The following is a 20427-nucleotide window of genomic DNA, read 5'->3' on the forward strand; positions in this document are numbered from 1 at the left end:
ATCAGATAAGAACACAGCCAATGCAAAAAAGCAAAAAAAATGCACGAACATTGATATCACTTGTAAGTGCTTGTTTCAATGAGGTCCTCAAATAGGCATCTCCACTTCAAAATACTCTGTAACTAAAATGTGACGCTCCCACTAAAGAAAGGACAACTCCTACTAAACTAGAGACAACTGCAAAGCTTTCTCCTTTAAAGACACAAGAAAGATGTCACAATTTTTTATTAGTATATTGTTACTATTTACACATCGTATTGTCATATTTTTTGACACTATTTGTGGAAGTAAATATTTTTAAAAGGGTAGGAAACAATCATATGATTTGTACAATGTTGTGTAAAATATTCATGCAGAATAACAGCTCTTTCAGCTTGTCACACTTCCAACTAAACAGGCTCCCAATTTTCCTGGTGATTCATCTCTGCCTACTGCTTTCAATAGCACAGGACAGGAAAAGAGAAAAAGATGAGAAACCCTAATAAAACATCAGTTGAAAACTGGGATAATTAGATGCTTCTGGGATGTTTATGGGACTGAAACCATCATTTCTAGATCACACCTGCTAAGGCAGTCACATCTGCTTCCATAGGTAGTGGACCTTTCCATGTGGTGTCAGAGTGATGCACAATACCATGCAATTCAGAAGACAAAAACATAACCACATAGTTGCTCCAATCTCAATGGAAGCAGACTGCCTAAGGAGACAGTTTATTCTCTTCCAGGAGACATACAGAGCTCTGGAATCCTCTTCTTCTTTTACCCAAGGACAGAGCAATACAACCACACTGAATATTTTTCTCCTTTGACTAGCTCATCTTCAAGAAGAGCTCAAGGATTACAGTCCTCGGTTGTCATCTATGGTGAAAAGACACTCACAGACCATGTGACTTAAAACCTGAAAATTAAGGTACAAGATCCTTACCTACAATTAAATAAGCTGAGAACAAGACTGAAGGTAAAAGTAGGAATGTACTCTTTTCCCTAATTTATCTTAATTTTGCCTAAGGTTATCAACAAATTATTTACTTCCATATGGTAAACCTGTCTAGGCCCAGAAGCACTTTCCTCTAGGCCTAGACCAGTATATGACTGCCAACCACACAGTCAACTACCCTGGACTCAGGGAATATTCTAGTTAACATTGTGATGTCACAGGATGCACCAGAAAAACAAAATAAAACAAGCAAACAAAATCCCTGATACATGCAACTGCAACTGGTCAGACTATGCTAGGTAAGCAACAGCTGGCTGTACCTGCACTAGCATCTTCAGAGCCAAGTGGCCTCTCTACACTACACTGCCCAGCACTGTGGAAGGGTTCAACAGTGTCAGCAAAGCCTTCTCACTTCAATTTGTGATGATCACTGAAGCAAAGAGGAATGGGCAACACCCTGCTCCCAAGACAAGCTCTCCTCTCCCTTCAGTAACCGAGGACTGACATACACACACTACTTGCTGAAATGCTGTCGCCACCTTCCACACCCAGCTTGACACAGCTTTGCCCCAGCTCCTTGCCCGTCAGTATTAACACAGCATCCTTCAGCTGTCATTTCTGTCGCAGGACACCGCCAGCAGCACAGCAGCACTGCCATGGATCGATGTCCCTCTTTTCTCTACCAGAACAATCTTCCTATACCAGCTCAAAAACAGGCCTCTGCACCAAAACCCCTGGTGAAATAGGTCTTCAAAGCTGATTGACCCCTGACTGCCCACAGCTACTTCTTCTGATGGAAGGCAGCCCAGTAGAGCTCCTAGTCCACAGATCCAACACCCCAGCCAAGCCCTTGTGAAGCCACTCCTGAGCAAGGGTAGCAGCAGCAGCCTGGCTTCCCTAGGGCAACGCCATAGCCCAAGAACAAGAAGCACCATTCACCAAGGTCCTGCACTCCTGTGGCCTCCCATGCAGCTGCAGGTGAGGAAGTGCTGTGAGCCTTAGAGCCATTGAGTCAAAAATCAGCAAGTCAAAGAGACTTAAGCAAAAACTGCATTTAACACTCACTGCGTTAAACCAAACACAATGTGAAAATGTTGAAGCAATGGCTCCTCTTGCACTGTGTTCATGCACTTGGTACAGTGCATGAGAACAGACAAAAATCTCTAAAGACTCTGTTGACAAATCCCAGATGTTTGATTCTGGGTGCATACAGCCTACCCTTGGAAAGAAACTACAAAATCCAAAAGAATTAAGACACAAAGGTAAAATCTAGCTTCATAAATCCATAAAGATTTACAAAACGTGGAAGACTTTCTCATATTATTTATCTGTACTGATAAAAGTGAGAGTCAGGACTGAAAAATAAGATATATATTGTGGAACATTTTCTGCTTTTTATTATACCCTTATATAATTATATATTATGCCAAGACTTCTATCTGATTTTCAGTCCATTTAAATGCTATCCTTAGTGAACCATTCTGGTGCTTTCAGTACTTTGTTGGCAAGTACAAGACCAAAAAAAAAAAAAAGAAAAACTTTCTTTTCTACAGTTCTCTGAACTGCAAACATCTAAATCATTCATTTTCCTTCCTCTACATAAACATCATTAAATATATTCAGATGACAACAATAATTTTATACCTGCAAGCACATATTAGAACTACAGTTGAAGTCTTTCAACACTTTTCATGTTAATGATATGCAAATTACTGGCATTAAAACTAGTACTTCTTTGAAGTTATTTAAGTCTCAGATATTTGACTTGATCTACTCTTCCCCAAACTTCAACTGTGTGGACAGCTTAAGCAAAACTGTCATCAGAACAGCTTAAATAATCAGAACAACAGGCCTTAAAACATCAGGGTACAATAAGATTCAGAAGAACTGTGTAAGACAACCAAAAGGCTGATTTCAGACTGCTCCAGTAAAACTTTGTGACAGCTGACATTATAGCTACAGCACAGAGTATTGCGGATCCTCTGGAAAACCCCTCCGCTTAGAAGGACTTGGAAGACAAATCAATATTTCTCACAAAAAGCTGGTAGGACTTTCCTATGATGTGTCAGGGACTGCAGTGCAAACCAGAATCCAGAAGAACAAAAGATGCATCTCCTTCCACAGAGCTTCCAAGGGAAACAGCACACGTCTCACCCATTATTTATTAGATACTTGACAGCACTTAAGCCTATGCTTTCAGCATTAGAAGAAACCAAAGGAAGCAACTTGTGCTCTGTGGCAGAGGTGACAGAATTCTATAATCCTGCTGTCAGCCTGAAGAGCTGCATTTGCCACTTCCTCATGTAGTACTTGCATAAATTAGACTTTCAGTTCAGGAATACACTATGACAAAAACCATTTTTACCTAGCAAACTTCCAAGCTGATGAAGGTTTCCAATAGCTTACAGCAAATGAACCACACTGTTCTTTTTTTTTTAAATTATTTTTAAATCAGTAGCATCTAGGCAATTCAGTGCTCTACTTTCTCTTTTAGACATCTACACATAAAACTCATCCCCAGTTGCAAACACTAACTTTTGCTTTTCTCTATAGCTATCTGCATTACCAAACTAACATAGTATCAGTCTGCATCCAGATCCATAAAGGGATAGCAGAGATGAGGCAAATCTACACTGCTCGCATAAAATTTTTATGCAATATATGGCTATAGCACACCAATGTGTCTCAAAGCCAGGAGTTTTAGTCACTTGCATGAATACTAATTTTTCTCTCAAAACTTAAAAGCAGGATAAGCAGCTAAATCGGGAGGAAAAAAAAAAACCCTAAGTTGATTTTCTAGGTAGAAAAGCAACATTAAGATGTGTAGCCGTAGCTAAATGCATCCAAAATTCTACTGATATCATCTAATCAAAAGGAGCCAAGCAAATATGATACAAAGAACAGGGATGCAAGCAGCAGGAGCTAACAACTAAATTTAACTGCAACTATTTTCAGAGTCTGCACTGAAAAAAGGATATAGACAGTATAGAAAAACAACTTTAAAATACTTTTAAACAGTTGTGCAGGTGATTAAGCCCTCTGAATTGAGAATGGAAAGGGGTGTGAAATACACAAATCCACAAATAATAAGTGATCTGAAATACATCTGCATGGGGTAGACAGTGCACATCCTAAACTGCAGGTTGGTTTTATACCCATTTTGACATATTAGGCTTACAAAACTGCAATTTGTAAGTGAGTATGCTCTACTACTAAATTAAGCAAACACAGAATGAATGTAAATTATTACTTCTATAGTCGAGGAACATCACACAGAATTTACATTTAAAAGTGCAATTATTAATGTTAAGTTTAACTGTTCAAAAGTAGAAACAAAACCTAATCAGATGCTGGTATTCAACCAGTCTCTACAGCTACAGAATCACAGAGTTGCAAGAGGCTTTCCAAGAGAAGAGACAAGTCTATGTTGGGCAAAAGCTCCTGTAAGTTTTCTAAATGATTTTTTCTCCATGATAGGCAGCTCTATTTCCTGTTTTGCCCTTCCACCTCTGAGGCCACAAAACCAGTCCCATAATTACTTCAGCAATAGTGCATCTCTGTTGGTAGCCCAAGGCAACCATGCAGATGCGTTACGTGGTGGCCAGATGGGTAAGGAGACTTCCTTCTACCCATTTCCTCTCCTCCTCTCCACTGTTTCTGTAGGTTAGACTGACAGCCAAATATACCAAGTACCATTTTGTACCCTGACATAGCATGTTTAGGAAGTAACTGCTGTTTTCCTTTCTACTCAGAGAATCTCCAAGACCCTGAAAGTCTGGGAACTATTGACTTGTCAGCACGCTTGATGCTGAGCTGAAAACAGGATAGTACTGGCCATTCACACACTGCCAACATTCTCAGTTCTCAGTGCTACGATTACGGGTCACTGAGCTAAAAACGAAGCTGTTCTCTGCAAAGCAGATCCAAAGTGAAAACAAGAGAACAAGACTTTTCCAAGAGAGAATGACAGAACTCAGGACTGCACTTTATCTGTTACATGCACGGTTTTCTTTCTGTTTTGAGCTCAACTACATACAGGAATCTCAGTCTGACCTCGCTTTTGATTTTTCCTTGCACATCTCCAGCTTGTCGCTTTTAAACAGATCATGACACATCACTGTAGTAATGAAATAACCTTTTGATTTGTAAAATCCTTTCAAAACTTCTCTTTCATTGTTCTTCTGTTAAGTCTAGTACCTCTCAATAAAAAACATATTAGCATAAGAGCAACAAACCATAAATTAATTTCAACAACACCCTGGTAGGCAATCCACAATAGCCCAAGATGCTGCATAAGCTTCTCTCACTGATGTTCACTGCAAATGACACAGACACTGTAATGACACCTAAGAAGATGCAGTCATAACCTCTCCTTGATGGAGAAGAAAGGTGGAGATAGAACAGGCTTTGCAACCAAGACAAACTGATGCCTGCTGATTCTTGGAAGTTTTGGCACAGAAGGTTGTTCTAGGTGGAGTTAGTTTTTGTGCTTTTTTTCCTTTTACTTCAGTCAGCCGTGTTTTAAAGACATTTTTGTTTTAACGGCAGCTAAATTCTAAATGAGTCATTCCTTGCAGTTCAACTGTTAGTATTTTTATAAATTATTTAACTTTTGGTTACAAAAATGCCCTCTTTCCTATCTGTTTGAGTTTGCCTCAGTCATGCAAAGTATATGAAACAACTGGGAAAAAAAAACAACTCATGAGTTAAACAAGAGTTCCTAGAAAAGGCAATGAATTTCTACTTCTCAGTCTATATCCAGTACAAAGAAGATAGCTTTGAAGTCAGATCACTATTAGTTCACAGTCTGAGGATGAATGTGTTCTTTCAAACTATTAAAGTGAACATTTTCTTACCAATGAAACCCAGCTGAGAAAATTCTAGAATCATCCAATCTTCAGAAGCGAGCTGAAGTGCAAAATTTTTTATTGTGCTGAAATAATTCTGCTTGACAACGATGTCATCTTCAAGCTAGAAGAAGGTAGCAGTGGTATCAACATAAATAAAAAAAAGCACCAGCAAAGCAATAGGAAAAAGTACAGCTAGGAAATACTTATTTGTAATATATTGCTAACACATAGCCATATATTTCTAATGCAAACACTGCTATAAAACCTAGACACTATAGCCAAGAATAACTATTGTAGGGATCAGTCTATTTGTGGATAACTAATCCAGAATCTTTCTGTAGTAAGAACACACAAATGTGTCTCAACTTGTTACTTCAGAACATTGTTCTTCTAGCTTCTCTCTTCAGAGAAAAATCACCCATGAAATGATGTGCCATCATCAGTAGAACAAGTATTATATCTGTGTTACTTGTACACAAACGTGACTCTGTTTACTCATGCACCTAACAGCACTGAAAGAATTTCTCCTCTGAGACAAGAAGCTAAGAGGTTGTCTACAGAGGTGGGATTTGTTTCACCTGGCTTTAGTTGTCCAATAGAAGAACAGGTGCATAGTCCAAACTAATCATCTAGTTTGGGCAGCAAAACTGTCAAGACGGGGTGCTACAATCCCTTCAATTCGTAGTAAGTGCAGGCCATTGCTTTAAGAATCCTGCTTCTCCTATTCTTTCTCCCACTGCATTCACCTCCCACTGCTCTCCCCTTGTGCTGGCACTAATATTTGTGTGATTGCCTAGTTTCAAAAAGACCGTCTCAAGTCATTGGCTGTACAGCTTCCAGGAGAGCTGAGTCTCCAACAGCTCTCAGAACAGTCAGCATAGCTTTGTAAAAACTACATGAGATGAATGGGGTTTTATATCCAAGGACACAGTCCCAAAACCTAATCAAAGATCCTAAGCGCACTTACTCACTAAATCTGCCATACCTGTGGGTAAGACTTCCACTTCAAAGCAGCAAGACACAATAGGAACAATTGTGAGCTAAATTAAATTTAAGAATTGCTTAACGCTGTTCTTGAGAACCTCTTTTAGAAAGAAAACAAGTCTAGCAACACATTGAAAATGTATTTATACACAACAGTCGCATTGATGTGGTGCTGTACTTGCCTTCAAAATAAAGTAAAAATGCATTTTAGCTTGATTTCCACTCAAAACTATGTTGGTGTTTTTTGCCTAGGCAACTCCACAGTAACTCATCTGGAGGACAAAGGAGAAACAGCAGTTAAGCTGTCTGCACTCCTTTACTTTTTTTACTAAGCATCTTAAGATAAAATAAGTCGCACAGGACAAGTTACTTTCTACTTCAGAGACAGTGTTGTCCACAGATTACTTCCTCATATACCATAACTTCCACACTTAATGCCCTCCCTTCAACTATGGAATCAAGTTATCTCTGTTCTGCGTCCAACAGCACAATTTCTGGAGACTCATTTGAAAACCTGTTTCAAAACAAAGAGAAGAAATTTACCTGAATGTAATAAACACCCTTTTTCTGGGCATACATCATAAGAAAACAGTAATCCAAGTTTTGTTTTGTTCTCCATCTGAAATGAAATCAAAAGCTTAAGGATTATGGAAAAAAAGTTATTTCAATACATGCTGGCAATGCAAAGTAAATCTCACTATGAAGAATGACGCATATTAGTGCAATGTTAGGACAGCTGCTTCTGGCATTGTTCCCTCAGGAAATCCTCTGTCTGAAAAAAAGGAACAAAGCCTTTGCCTTATACTTTAATACAGACATAAAACTGGTTTAACTTGAATCTGATTTTGTGAAAACTACCTGACATTTCACTAAAAACACATGTGCATTTTAAATGGTAATTCAGAAAAAAAAGCAGGAGTTACCAGAATTTACACTCTATCTCAGGAAAAAAAAAACAAAACAAACCCAAAACAACAAAAAAAAACAGTAAAAAAGACTGCATACAGCAAAAAATTATATCAAGTCTCAGTTCTCCTCCCAAAATTCAACACTAAATAAATTCAACTAAGCATAGCATTAAGCTCTGATCATGCACAGAACACTATGCAGATAGGAATGAGATGCAGTCACAGAGCACTTTTAGCATCCCCACACCTTCAAGAATTACAGTAAGAAAACATTTCAAGAATTCACATCCCACTCGCCATTTCACAAACAACACGAGTGCGGGTGTGGGAGGGGATGGGAAGAGATCTGTGGGAATAAACTAACCTCACTCTCTCTTTCGAGTCTCCAAATGTCTCTTTCAGGTTTGTCAAGTCAGGATAGTAAGTTGCAGGAGGGGCTATTACTTCCACCAAGCCAGAATTGATCTCTGTAGAAAACCTGTCAATAGAAACAACCTAAAGTCATGAGAGATTCTGAGTTTTGTTGACGTCCTCTCTGCTGGTTGACACAGTAACTGTTGGTACAGTTATTATGTCTGGTTACACCAATGGCTTATTCAAATGAGGCATGTAAAATAAAAGTAATATATATTTAAAAAATACTGTTTACCCTAGCATCCTCTTCAGAGCAGTATAGCCACTTGCCCAATAATCAGAATTCTAGATTCTAACCACTTCTTTTCCCTTTCTTTTTTCAGAACCTAGTGATTTTTTTTCTGTAATTATCTTTGAACGGATGGAATACAAGGCCCTAACACAGATGTCACAAATTTCCAGTCATGTTAAACCAATTCCATCTCCTTATGTTGCACCAAAAAATTTAATCCCTTTTATTGTTTTACAATTTAACCGACTTAATCTGTCATCTATTACTTCATTGTTCTAAAGACCTAACCCCCAAGAAAAAAAAATGCATTATCTCATTTCTTATTGCTTATCTCAACCTGATTTAGGAAAAAACAAAAAGCAAACCCACCAGTAAGCTAAGAAGTCCCCCATTAAAGTGGCAACTTACTCTTTTTCCAGGCTTGCAACAACACTGTTAACATAGTCAAGATCAGTCTGGAAAACAAACACACAAAAAACACAAATAGAACACTTAACAGTTTTGAAGCTACACTTTAATAAAAGAAGCCAGTAAAATAAACATTGGAGGTAGCTGTACTTGAAAATCAATTTCAGCATGTAAGATATTTAAGTAACATAGGAGCATATCACACATATAACTATGTTGTATGTCTAATGGGAAAAGAAACTCTTTTTTTAACAGAGGGGAATATTATTTCTCTCATATCTGCTTTTAACAGACAGTTCGAATCCAGCTGTTGGTATTTTCTTGCAACCTGTGATGTTTTTAAGGACAAAATGATTGGTGAGTGTGTAGGAAGAACTTCATATTATTCTTATATAATAATATCTGTGAAAATATTCCCAAGGAAAGCTTTCTGGAAAACAGGACACTTTTCTTTCAAAAATACATCTCCCAAACTTTGCATTTAAAGCATGGATGCCCCAACCACAGACAGCAATGAACATGCTGTTTTCCTGACTAGGGTTGTTTTTTTGCATCAGAGATTAAACTTGAGGAACTATCAGTCCTATCAATCACCCAGTTCTTAAAGATGCACAGATTCTAAAAATTCCTTGTTTGTTTAAAGAACAAATCATGACATTCTGGAAAAGTCTAGATAACCCAACTTGCCAGAACTGGCTGATTATTCAATCTATGCACTTGGTCATACACATGTATTCCAGAAAAATAAAAAGTCTGTGAATTGATAAACATGACTAAAATTCCTAATCTTTGTTATACTTACTAAACTAATAATTTAACATACTATTTATCTGTATTCAAAAGAAAATTTACAGTCTATAAATCAACCCAGATTCTGGTGGCTCATGAGGATTCTGCAGAAACAGCTGCCTTTGAAATGCTAGAAACAAAGGAACAGTTCATACTTTTTCTTATGAATTTGTAATGCAGATTATCATTAAAGGATTATACACACGGAGAATAAATCCCTCCCAAGTATTTCTATAGAACCACTAATCTAGTTTGATAAAGGTGCTTACCCTTTGATCTCAAAAATCACCATTCCTATTTTTAAAGTTTTATTTTTATAAAATCCAACATAATGCCAGTGACGCACACTTTTCCAAAAAGGACAACAGTGGGCTTCTTCCAAAAGCATGTTCTAAATACTACAAAAACATTTGAGCAGAAAGCATTTATCACAAATTTTCCATACGTATTTTCTTCCTAAGTGCTATGCCTAGTGCTGGACAGCGAGAAAGAAAAATTCCCCATTTTTGAAGGAGAAAGCGTTTACTGCCTTGCATAAATAAGACCTGAGGTCCTCTTTATCAACCTGCAGGACATGAGATTGCTGAAAACAATTATGAACTACATACAACATGAAAGACTAATATCCTTGTCTTCTCCAAGAACCTTAAAAACAGAACAAGGCAGATCCACATTAATCAAAAGGAAGTCACCCATGAAAGACAAAGTGTAACTGTTTTTTAGGCTTCTAGTGAAGAACATTTGGTAGCTACTAGGTTGAATTTGGAGCAGTTATGATGAACTTAAATTCTGCTTCATGGTATCAGTGCTGCTTACAACCATTAAAGGGAAATGTCACTGATGTTCCCAGCCAAAGCAGCACAATCTGTAAGACTACATCGACAAAGGTTGTTGTTTTTTTTCTATCAAATCAGAAGGTAATAACAAAACCAGAAATTTTCCTTAGTAAAACTCTTAAGGTTGAAGATTAAACAATCCCTAAGAGTCTGGGACCCAAGAAAAAGAAGCAAAAATAAACATTTTAAGAACCAGTCCTTTCAAAGCTATTAAATGCAAAATTGTCACAGGCCACAACCAAAGAGTTAATAGTGCCAGCCACAGAGATTCATCTTATCAATGAATCACATGAAGCCTTACAGACAAGTTTGTCCTGTTAGGTGGATCTCTGGGAACTAATGAAAGGCGTAAGTAGAGGTGGTTACTTCAATATCAGCAGTTCAGATCTTTCCGACTGTTCTCTCTTCCTAGTCATGGGAAATTACTGATCTACAAGAGAAAGCAAGAAGCGAGAGCAAGACATCCTCCATTTTTCATTCATACCGCGTCAGATCAAAAAATGCTTCAGCTCAGCACCTTGCTTCCAGCTGTGGCAGCCATGAACAGGTATATAGCAAAGAATAAGAACAGGACAAGCATACACAATACTCCCTCCTGCCTTCAATTCAGATTACTCCCTGAGACAGATGTGATTTTGTGTATTTAATATTCCTTGGCAGATTCCTCTTCAAGGTACCTCACCAGTACTCCCTTGAGCCTATCTAAACTTTCAGCAAAAAAAGAAGATTTTAGCTTATGAGATCTGTGGAGTTTCATAGGCCTGTAAACATGGCAACATACAAGGTTTAAGTCCTTGCATCAGCAGTTTTGATGAGACACATATAGAGCACTTTGATTAATCTCTCTAAAAGAAAACTCAAAGTCCATTGTGGAACAAACTAAAGTTTCAGATTGTCAGTGAAATAAGTTTTTAAATTATCTCAGTTTTTGTAAGATGTTCCCCTACAATTCTCTTAAGTACCTTACACAGTTTAGGTGAGGCTGCATTTCAAATTTGCTATGATTCTAAGGTTTGTCTTATTCATAACAAATGCACAAAGAACTAGAGCAACAATTAACTTTCCAATCTTTTTGATTGATTTTTATGAGTAAGTATGTGCATAGCAAAGTAGTAGAATCTATTAGGTAGCAGACAAAACAAGAGGTTAGAAAGTTCCAATTAACAGCTAGCCAACTGTCAGACAAAACCGAGATTTCTAATTTTAAGAACCAACCCTTTTGTACTGTTATAACCTACCTACTTCATACCTTCAAGAGTGACAGAAGGTGGACTGCCTCTCAAAATGTAAGGAAAACCATGACATTTTAGACCAAAGGGCTATTTATTGTCTTAGCCAGTAGCAGATGCATAGAAAAAAAAAAGATGCAATCATAGAATATCTACAGTTGGAAGAGACCCACAAGGATCATCAAGTTCAACTCCTTGCTCCTTGCAGGACTACCTAAAACTAAATCATATTACCAAGAGCGTCATCCAGACACTTCTTGAACTCTGACAGGCTTGACGCCATCACCACTTCCCTGGAAAGCCTGTTCCAGTGACCAATAACCCTCTCAGTGAAGAACCTTCTCCTAACGTCCAACCTGAACTTCCTCTGAGCCAGCTTCATACATTTCCATGTGTCCTATCACCAGTCACCAGAGAGAGGAGATCAGCACCTCCCCCTCTCTTGCTCGCCTTAAGGAAGTTGCAGACTGTGATGAGGTCACCCCTCAGCCTTCTCGTGTGCAAGTTTAACAAACCATGTGACCCCATCTGCTCCTCATAAATCTTGCCCTTTCACCTTCTTGGTCACCTTTAGTTTGATGTCCTTCTTATATTGAGGTGCCCACAGTACTCAAGGTGGGGCCACAGCAATGCACTGTGGAGTACAATAAACAGGGTATGTACAAAATGAACCATCTTTTCCTTCTTGTAGCTCCCAGTTCTTGCCAGTCAACGATTTATAACTCCTAGGCCTGACTGGTATCCATACCATTAGTTCAATAGTTCCTCCTCCATCTCGTCTTTGTGAATTTGCCCGATTCATTTCAGAACCCATTTACTCACTTGTATTTCACAATATCCAGTAGCAACAAGGTCCACAATTTAGCTACATACCAAGTGAAAAGTATTGCCTTTGGTTTAGATTTTGCCTCTTAATTTCATTTAGCAGCACCTAGATTACACCTGTATCACCACCTCAAACTAAGAATCGGTTCTAATCCACATACATAAAGTCTTAAGCAAGCAAAACAGAGTCCAAATAGGGCTGGAGCCAGGTTGACACACAGGCAGAGCAAGTACACAAACACTTTGCATCAGACCATATAAGATACAGTCTCATACTCTAGCAGCACAAACAAGACATGGTACTGCTAGAAGGAACAAAAATAGCCTTGAAATTCAGACATTTACATTCTATTGTAACGCATGGGATTCCTGTCTCTGCTTTTATTTTCCTGTCTTAACCCTCCTGCAACAATTTATCTAGTGATACTGGACACCTTACAAATTAATTTTTCCTTAGTTTGCCACTAAGCGCTGTTCTTACTCCAGTTCCCAGGACTTGTCCACACGATGTGATCAGAAGTGCTAAACACTGGACTTTGACAATATCAAGTGCTACAGAATGGCAGGTGCCATGAAAAACTGAACTGTATGCATCAATGCTGGCACCCAGACAGGGAAAAACTTCATTTTCACATTAGGTTCTTCAAATGGGGTGAAATAAAAACAAACTAAAACCTACAAAAAAGCAAGTAAAACATAACGGAATGCCATGATACAGTGCATGAGCAATGTAATTGTAGCACTTTCCTGTTCCAGAAGTTTGACTTGCAATAAAGCTATAATTTTCAAGAGGCATATTGCAATGCTCTGTAAAACGTACAAGTTTTCAGCAGCTGACTGCTTTGAGCAAGAGAGTGGGACTAGAGGTCCCTTCCAATCTCAGTGATTCTCTGAATCTCAGATCTTGCCTTAACAGATCAAATCTCTGTTTGGATTAAATTTATATTTCAGCTGTCAAAAAGAGTCAGTTTTTAAGAAGAGAAGTGCAAATAGAAGCAAAGATGGCACCACATTTCCCAAATTTTGTTGTTTTTTTGTTTTGTTGTTTTGGTTTTTTTTCTCCACAAGCCACTAGGAAAGGAAATTAAGATGCAGAATTTCAAAATACTACAAATTCAAGAAGAGAAGCTACAGTGAAAGAGAAGGAAAATTCAAACATTAATAGTACAGTACATTCTAAATAATGTGGTTTACCTAGGCTGTTAGATTATCCAGATCTTAATTCTTAAATGAAATCTACTATAAGTAAGTCTTAACTTATTCCAGAACCTATTCCAAAAACAAAGAAAAAAACCCTGGGAAACAACCATGCTAATCTGCAAAGCATGGTCATTTCATTGCTTACTAATTTCTACAATTTTATTTGATCTTTCATAATCCCTGTAAAACAGGGATGGAATAATTTTGCAACATATTTAAATAATAACAAACAATGCAAAATTGAACAGCCTCCAGAAAATGCAAAGCAAATGTATATTTGTCTTGAAATTATGGACGTATCTATGAATATAATTACCCATATACAAGGCATTAAAATTCACATAGGAAAAAGCTGCCACTAAAGTGACATTTGGACCTATTTTTGGATATTTATGCAGTGAAGAAAAAGCCCTAAGGAATAAAAGTGCAGCAGTGGTTTCTAGTGGTTGCAATAGTGTGAGGATAGAAATAAAGCCTGTGGAAAAAGGTAATAACATTTGTTCAAATGCAGATGAAAAAAAATATTTTCAGGAATATAGCGTCTGCTTTTAGATCTGAAGCAGCAAGTTCAAGTTAAATAGAGGGAACATGAGAAGAAGATGCAAAGCAAAAAATAGGAATGCAGAATCCTGTCACAACATAGCCCTCTAATGTTACATAAGCAAAAGGTAGCCTCTGTGTCCTACATGAGCTAATGACTTCATCCCTCACTTACTGAAAATCTCCAATCTGCCCCCCAGGTAAGAAATATCTTTCTCTCTCCAGTGATTTCTGTGATTAACCCAATCCAGTTCAGGACAGGGTTACACAATGCAAAGCCTTTGGCAGCAATAGGAGGAATACAAGTATATTCTTCTACCACTCCACTCATGTTTCTCCATACCCTTGTGTCCTGCAAGTCAGCTCCCCAACTGTGAGGGCATATGCTCTTATGGATTACGCTGCAAGCCACAGCACCACATCATAGAACAAGTTTAGCTTTTAAGAAAGCCAGCCAGAACAAAAAAAACAAAACAAAACAAAACAAACCACAAACCAAAAAATCCACAACAAAAGAAGGGACAGTCAAAAGCACCCCCCTTCTATTATATGTGTTCTTTATTTGGAGGACAGACTATTCACAGGCTAGAGGGGTGGGTAGAGAGGAGCCTAATGAAGTTCAACAAAGGCAAGTGTAGGGTCCTGCACCTGAGGAGAAATAACTCTATACATCAGTATAGGTTAGGGGGTGACCTGCTGGAAAGCAGCTCTGCAGAGAAGGACTTGGGAGTCCTGGTGGACAAGAAGTTAACCAGCAATGTGCCCTTGTGGCCAAAAAGTCCAATGGTATCCTGGAGTGCATTGAAAAGAATGTGGTCTGCAGGTTGAGGGAGGTTCTCCTCCCCCTCTACTCTGCCCTAGTGAGGCCACATCTGTGTCCAGTTCTGCGGTCCCTGGTTCAAGACAGACATAAAACTACTGGAGAGAGTCCAGCAGAGGGCTACAAGATTAGGGGACCAGAGCACAACTCTTATGAGAGACCTGGGTCTGTTTAGCCTGGAGAAGAGAAGAATGAGAGGGAATCTTCTCAATGCTTATAGATATCTGAAGGGTGGGTGTCAAGACTCCTTTCAGTGGTGCCCTGAGACAGGACAAGGGGCAGTGGGCACAAACTGGAACACAGGAGGTTCCATCTGAACATGAGAAAAAACTTGTTTACTGTGACTGTGACAGAGCACTGGAACAGGCCACCCAGAGAGGTTGTGGAGTCTCCTTCTCTGGAGATACTCAAAACCTGCCTGGACACTTTCCTGTGCAACCTGCTGTAGGTGAACCTGCTTTTGGCAGGGGGGTTGGACTAGATTACCTCCCTGCAAGCCCCTACCATTCTGTGACAGAAGGAATTTGTCCTTACTATCTTTAGGCCAAGGCAGACCACAGTAGCACAAATTGATAGCATTGTCAATCATCCAGGTATGAAGTCACTGGCTACAAGGTTTCTGAAATAAGATTATTACAGCCACTTTCCATCTCACAAATATACTAGACGCTACCAAAGAGATCAGACACAACTGTCTATTAACAGTGATGTTCCCTTACCAGAAGCATCAGATTGTTGCTGTGGCCCCGGTGCACCTCAGAAGGTATCTTACAGATAGAGAAGCATTTCAGTCATTCAAGTCTAGGGCTTGAGAAAAGAGCACAAGCCTGAATTTTATCTTTGTGCTGAGATACTAAATTTGTCTTAGGTACATGGAAGTTTTCAAATCCTGTCAAGGATCTTTTCTGAGATCCAAGAAAGATTTTTATCACTCTTTTCATCCCATATAAAAACTTGGCCAGTCACTGCTATGAAAATAGAGGAGCATAAAATCCTATCATGGTGCGCAGTATCAGCAGTTCATGCTCTCTGGGTACCAAAGACTAGGCCCGAGAGAAGCAGGGATTGCAATAGCAGCTTAAATATTTGAAATGCTCACTGACAAGCCAAGCTAGCCTTTCAGATATAATATTTGGCAGTATATCTAGAAGTTGTGTTCATCCTGATGAGTTTTGAGTGAGATGTCCAAAACAAAGGCTACTATCTGTCTAGGCCTTTAAAATTACCTGGTGAAGATGATCTATCATTTGGCACAACAGCCTTGTCTAGATTTGATTTTTTAAAAGATACATATACACATATATTACATACATACATACGTATGTATATCCTAAGATCTACTGGGCTTTCTCCACATCTCAAAATGTGCAGTGAGATATTTTGAGGACCAGGAATACCCTCTCCGGGGAAGCTCCAGGAAGGAGCAGCTCTCAGGTTTTCAACAATTGGTGGAAAGGATGGAACATCTCTGTACCTGGGATGATATGACTACATCTAAGTTGTGAGCAAGAGAGACAAAATACTCCTTTGTTTTCTATGAAGAGATCTGCTGATCAAAGAGATCTATAATTGAGACCCAGAACAAGAAGAAGTAAAAATACAGGCATGTTTATTTTTCTGGAGAAGTTTTCCACATTGCACTCCAATGTGAATACACCCAAAACAGGTTCAGCAAGGCTTGACCCAGCATGTACACTCAGTGCTTAATTTGCTACAGCTTTGATCACACCAGCACACAAGATCTTGGTGCTTGTACTGGGTGCTTGTGTTATGCTGACCCAACCAGTACAGAACCTTTTCCAAAGAAATAAAGAAAAAAAAATTCTCCACAAAAGGACAGAGAAAACAATATCGAAGATCAACAACTTTTAATTTAGCAGCCACTGCTTACATAAAGAGACGACATGGTGACAGTAAAAGATATTCGAGATATTTTCTAACCTAAGTGAATTGTAGATTTGAAGATCTGAATAAACAATATGCAAAAAAGTGTAACATATGGACTAGTGCTCCAAGAACAAATGGCTGGTCAAATATTGCCTAGTCAGGTATAACCTGTAACATAAAGAATTAGCAAAATGTTTTTGCATATTTGCAGTGTCTTCTGATTCCTACTGAAATTATTTATTTGGTCAAATCGAGGACTTACAGTTTTTCCAGTATACACTGATTACTGTTTGTACAAAAGCCTGTGCTAAATGCAGTCACTGATTAATGAAGTGGACTGACAATAATTTGTGATATACTTAGAACAAGTCTAAGATGCATTTTTTTCATGATAAATGAGATCTCCCCACAGAAAAATAAATTTGTTTAGATACCAGAAAAGTATTTTAATTTATCTCATATTTAGTAGTCTGTGTATGTGTTTGTATATATATACACACACATATATAAGTTTATGTGTGTGTTTTTCTATATATATGTATGTATGTATGTTGTTCTACTATGATGAAGTACTTCAAAACCACGTTTCCCAGGTTGATTACAAACCCTATTAAATAAAAATACTAGACAACCATTTGAACCTGGAGTTCATAGTTTCTTAAACCTGGAGCCTACAGTTTATTCTGATAGCAAGTTCTCATACAGAGCAGGTTTATAAGATTAGAATTGCTTGTTTCAAGTCATCTTGAACCAGCTACATTGTGAAGGGGAATCAAAAGATTTAAGTATAGAGGTATAATGAATCACGCCTATTTATTAGTCATCCTAATGAATACCTGCAAATTTTTCTGCAATAAAGTTATTTTAACAAACTGGAGAACACAGACGTATGTCAGTTACGGGGACAACTGCACAGTTTACTGTCAAGCAATTCCAGTAATTATTTAAACTGATGATTAGGTATCACATCAGCTGAGATATTTTAGAATTTCTTGAACTTCCAGTATGGAAATTTACTGTGTATAATTACGTTACTGAGAAATAACCATACAGCAAATGAATAGGCAGATCTCTTTATTTAGCAACCATAATACATCTATATTTACTTGCTTGTCTGTTTACACTGTTCATGCTGTTTGCAGAAGGCCATTAGCCTTAATTTTCAACTTGTTTTCAAGTGAAAAAGTAAAACTTACAAGAAAGGAGTAAGACTCAACTGCTAAAAAAATAGGAGAATTAAAAGAGAGTGCTTAGCACAAAGAGATTACAGTCCATGACTGTGGCTCCCAGCAATGCTTCTTAAACACTGTCAATTTCATTTCTGAAATAGAGTCAGCAAGAAAATACCAAAATCCTTCTAATATACCATTTTTCATATCATTCTCATTTCTGTAAACTCTTGCACTTTGTTGGTACAAGCTATAGACAAAGCACAGATAGTAATTTTAAGGTTATTACCAAAATTAACTAACCTTACACTATGACTATTTCTTGCTGTAAGCAAACTGCACAAATGTTGAGCAGAGGCCATACCTTTTTTCAGAAACTTTTGCTATCATTTTTAATACAGCATAGTTGGTCAAAATTCAAATGGTTTTGTTTTGTTGGTTGTTGGTTTTTCTTTTAAAGCTTTCATTAATACACACATGTTAATAATAGCAATAGTTTTAACATATTTTAGGTTAGGATACTCCACAAAGCTATTTTAAAAGCTAAAGCCCTTCCTTTTGTTTAAGGAGAAACAGAAGTCCATCAGGGAAGTAGGCCTTCCTTTAATTAGCCAGAGACTATGTTTAATAAACCTACACTTTTCATCTTGCAGAAAGAAGGTCAAATATACAGCATAACTCAGAAAAAAACCACAGCATAGTTCCAGATGAAGAATTTACTGTACCCTATTATTCTCTGAAATAGTTCCCTGTAAGACTCCCATCATTTCACTGATTCACCCCTGAATAGACACTGGCTGACAGGACTAAAACCATTTTCACAGTTATAACTAGAGGATTCAAATTTTCATCTGTGGGACTCATAAAACACTGTTTCAGGAGAGCACTACATGATTAGATGGATGAAGTTCAAATATAAAAATAAATTTCCCACTCCCCAAGTAAGACTCTTGAGAAAAACATATCCACTAAAATAAGTATATGCAACTCCCAGCAGCCTACAGAATTATTTCTGAAAGCATTCTATCATTTTTCTGAATTTTATTTCCACTAAATCAGAGCCAAACTGACCGAACTGTCCCACTGAACACTGTTTGAATTAATCCATGAAGAAGGTCTGGACTTACAATATCCACCCTGTCTGGAAAATAAAATCAGTAACAGTGTGTGGTTAACATCGCAAACTGAAGCACTCATTTGAGGAACGACTAAGCAGTAGCATGAAGAGAATGGGAAGAATCCGCGCTGCAGCACCAGAGTACTTTGGCCATTATTTTGATGTTGAAAGAATAAAGTCACATCTCTGTCACGATGCATAAGCATCAGAAGATTCACAAAGTAACCAGCCCACTCAATCTGTGTCCACTATTTCCCTTGATAAACAGAAAAAGCTGGGCTCTTCAGGATCATTTATCTCAGAAACACAAGACTGAAACCATCTTCCTTTCATTGAGGAAGACAGTCATCTGTCTATATTTTGAAGAAAAAGCAGATCCTTATTAATTCCGGAAAGAAATAGTACTTGTAATTAAAGGTAGGTTAGAAATCATATTAAAATATTTAAGTGATTACCTCTCCTATAAAGACAACCATAACGCAATCCAGCTTTTCTTCAGGAGACAACTTATCAATAAGGGAATGGAGAGTTTCTGTAAGGTAGGACTTGACTTTTCTTTTCACTGTAGGTATTCCCATTACAATGGAAACTGAAATCAAACAAACCAGAAATGTACTTTCAGTGATTTCACACAGAAGACAGAAAACAAAAATCTTATCTCATGATAAAGCATTGCTTAAGAAATGCAAAGAGTTAAAGAGATGGAGATAACAGTAATTAAAAATAGTTTAAAAATATACCACCCATCATCAGGAGCATGATTAACATAATCACCACCAACACTCAGAGCAAATGCAGAGAAAAAAAAAGGTAATCCTAGACATGCCAAGTTATTGCATAGGTAATAATCAACAGCCATGGTATTAATCAGGTAAGGTGCACCAAGACTTACAGAGTGATTAAACTCCCTGAGTTTTATTTTCCAATTAGCATAACCATTCTTCACAAGTCAGAAGCTGTCTTTTAAAATGACACTGCTGAATAAAAGCTCTATTACTTTCCTTGCACCTGATTTGGGTTCTTCTAGAAAAACAAGTCCAGCTCATCAGGACTGCCCAGAAATTCCTCACTGAAATCTCTTGTCCTTGTTAAAAGCACCTCGAATGCAAAGCAATCTGGACCCAGCTACAACACTATTGTCCCTTAACTTTCCGCGTTGTCTTTCCTCCACACCCTACCCTGCACCCAGGGCTGGCTACCTTCTAGGAACACAGCAGACAGCAGCAGGAACATCGGAAAAGGATAAAGCAGATTTCATGAAGTCTGCACCTGCATTCCAAGC

At 38.0% G+C, this 20427-nt stretch overlaps 1 protein-coding gene across 1 annotated transcript in view; it reads right to left on the bottom strand.

Annotated features, from left to right (window-relative positions):
* MGAT4A (mannosyl (alpha-1,3-)-glycoprotein beta-1,4-N-acetylglucosaminyltransferase, isozyme A) overlaps positions 1–19734 on the bottom strand; it is a gene marked incomplete at its 5' end in the record, with an annotated part of 41074 nt that extends 21340 nt beyond the window's left edge. The window contains 5 exons of the mRNA XM_010193922.1: positions 5794–5908; positions 7315–7390; positions 8044–8157; positions 8734–8780; positions 19601–19734. Of these exons, the coding sequence (XP_010192224.1) occupies positions 5794–5908; positions 7315–7390; positions 8044–8157; positions 8734–8780; positions 19601–19734 (486 nt within the window). The remainder of the gene's footprint in view (positions 1–5793; positions 5909–7314; positions 7391–8043; positions 8158–8733; positions 8781–19600) is intronic.
* Positions 19735–20427: the final 693 nt, after the last annotated feature.

This window comes from Mesitornis unicolor, unplaced genomic scaffold (genome assembly GCF_000695765.1).
Source record: "Mesitornis unicolor isolate BGI_N332 unplaced genomic scaffold, ASM69576v1 scaffold17331, whole genome shotgun sequence".
In the NCBI taxonomy this organism is placed as follows: Eukaryota; Metazoa; Chordata; class Aves; order Mesitornithiformes; family Mesitornithidae; genus Mesitornis; species Mesitornis unicolor.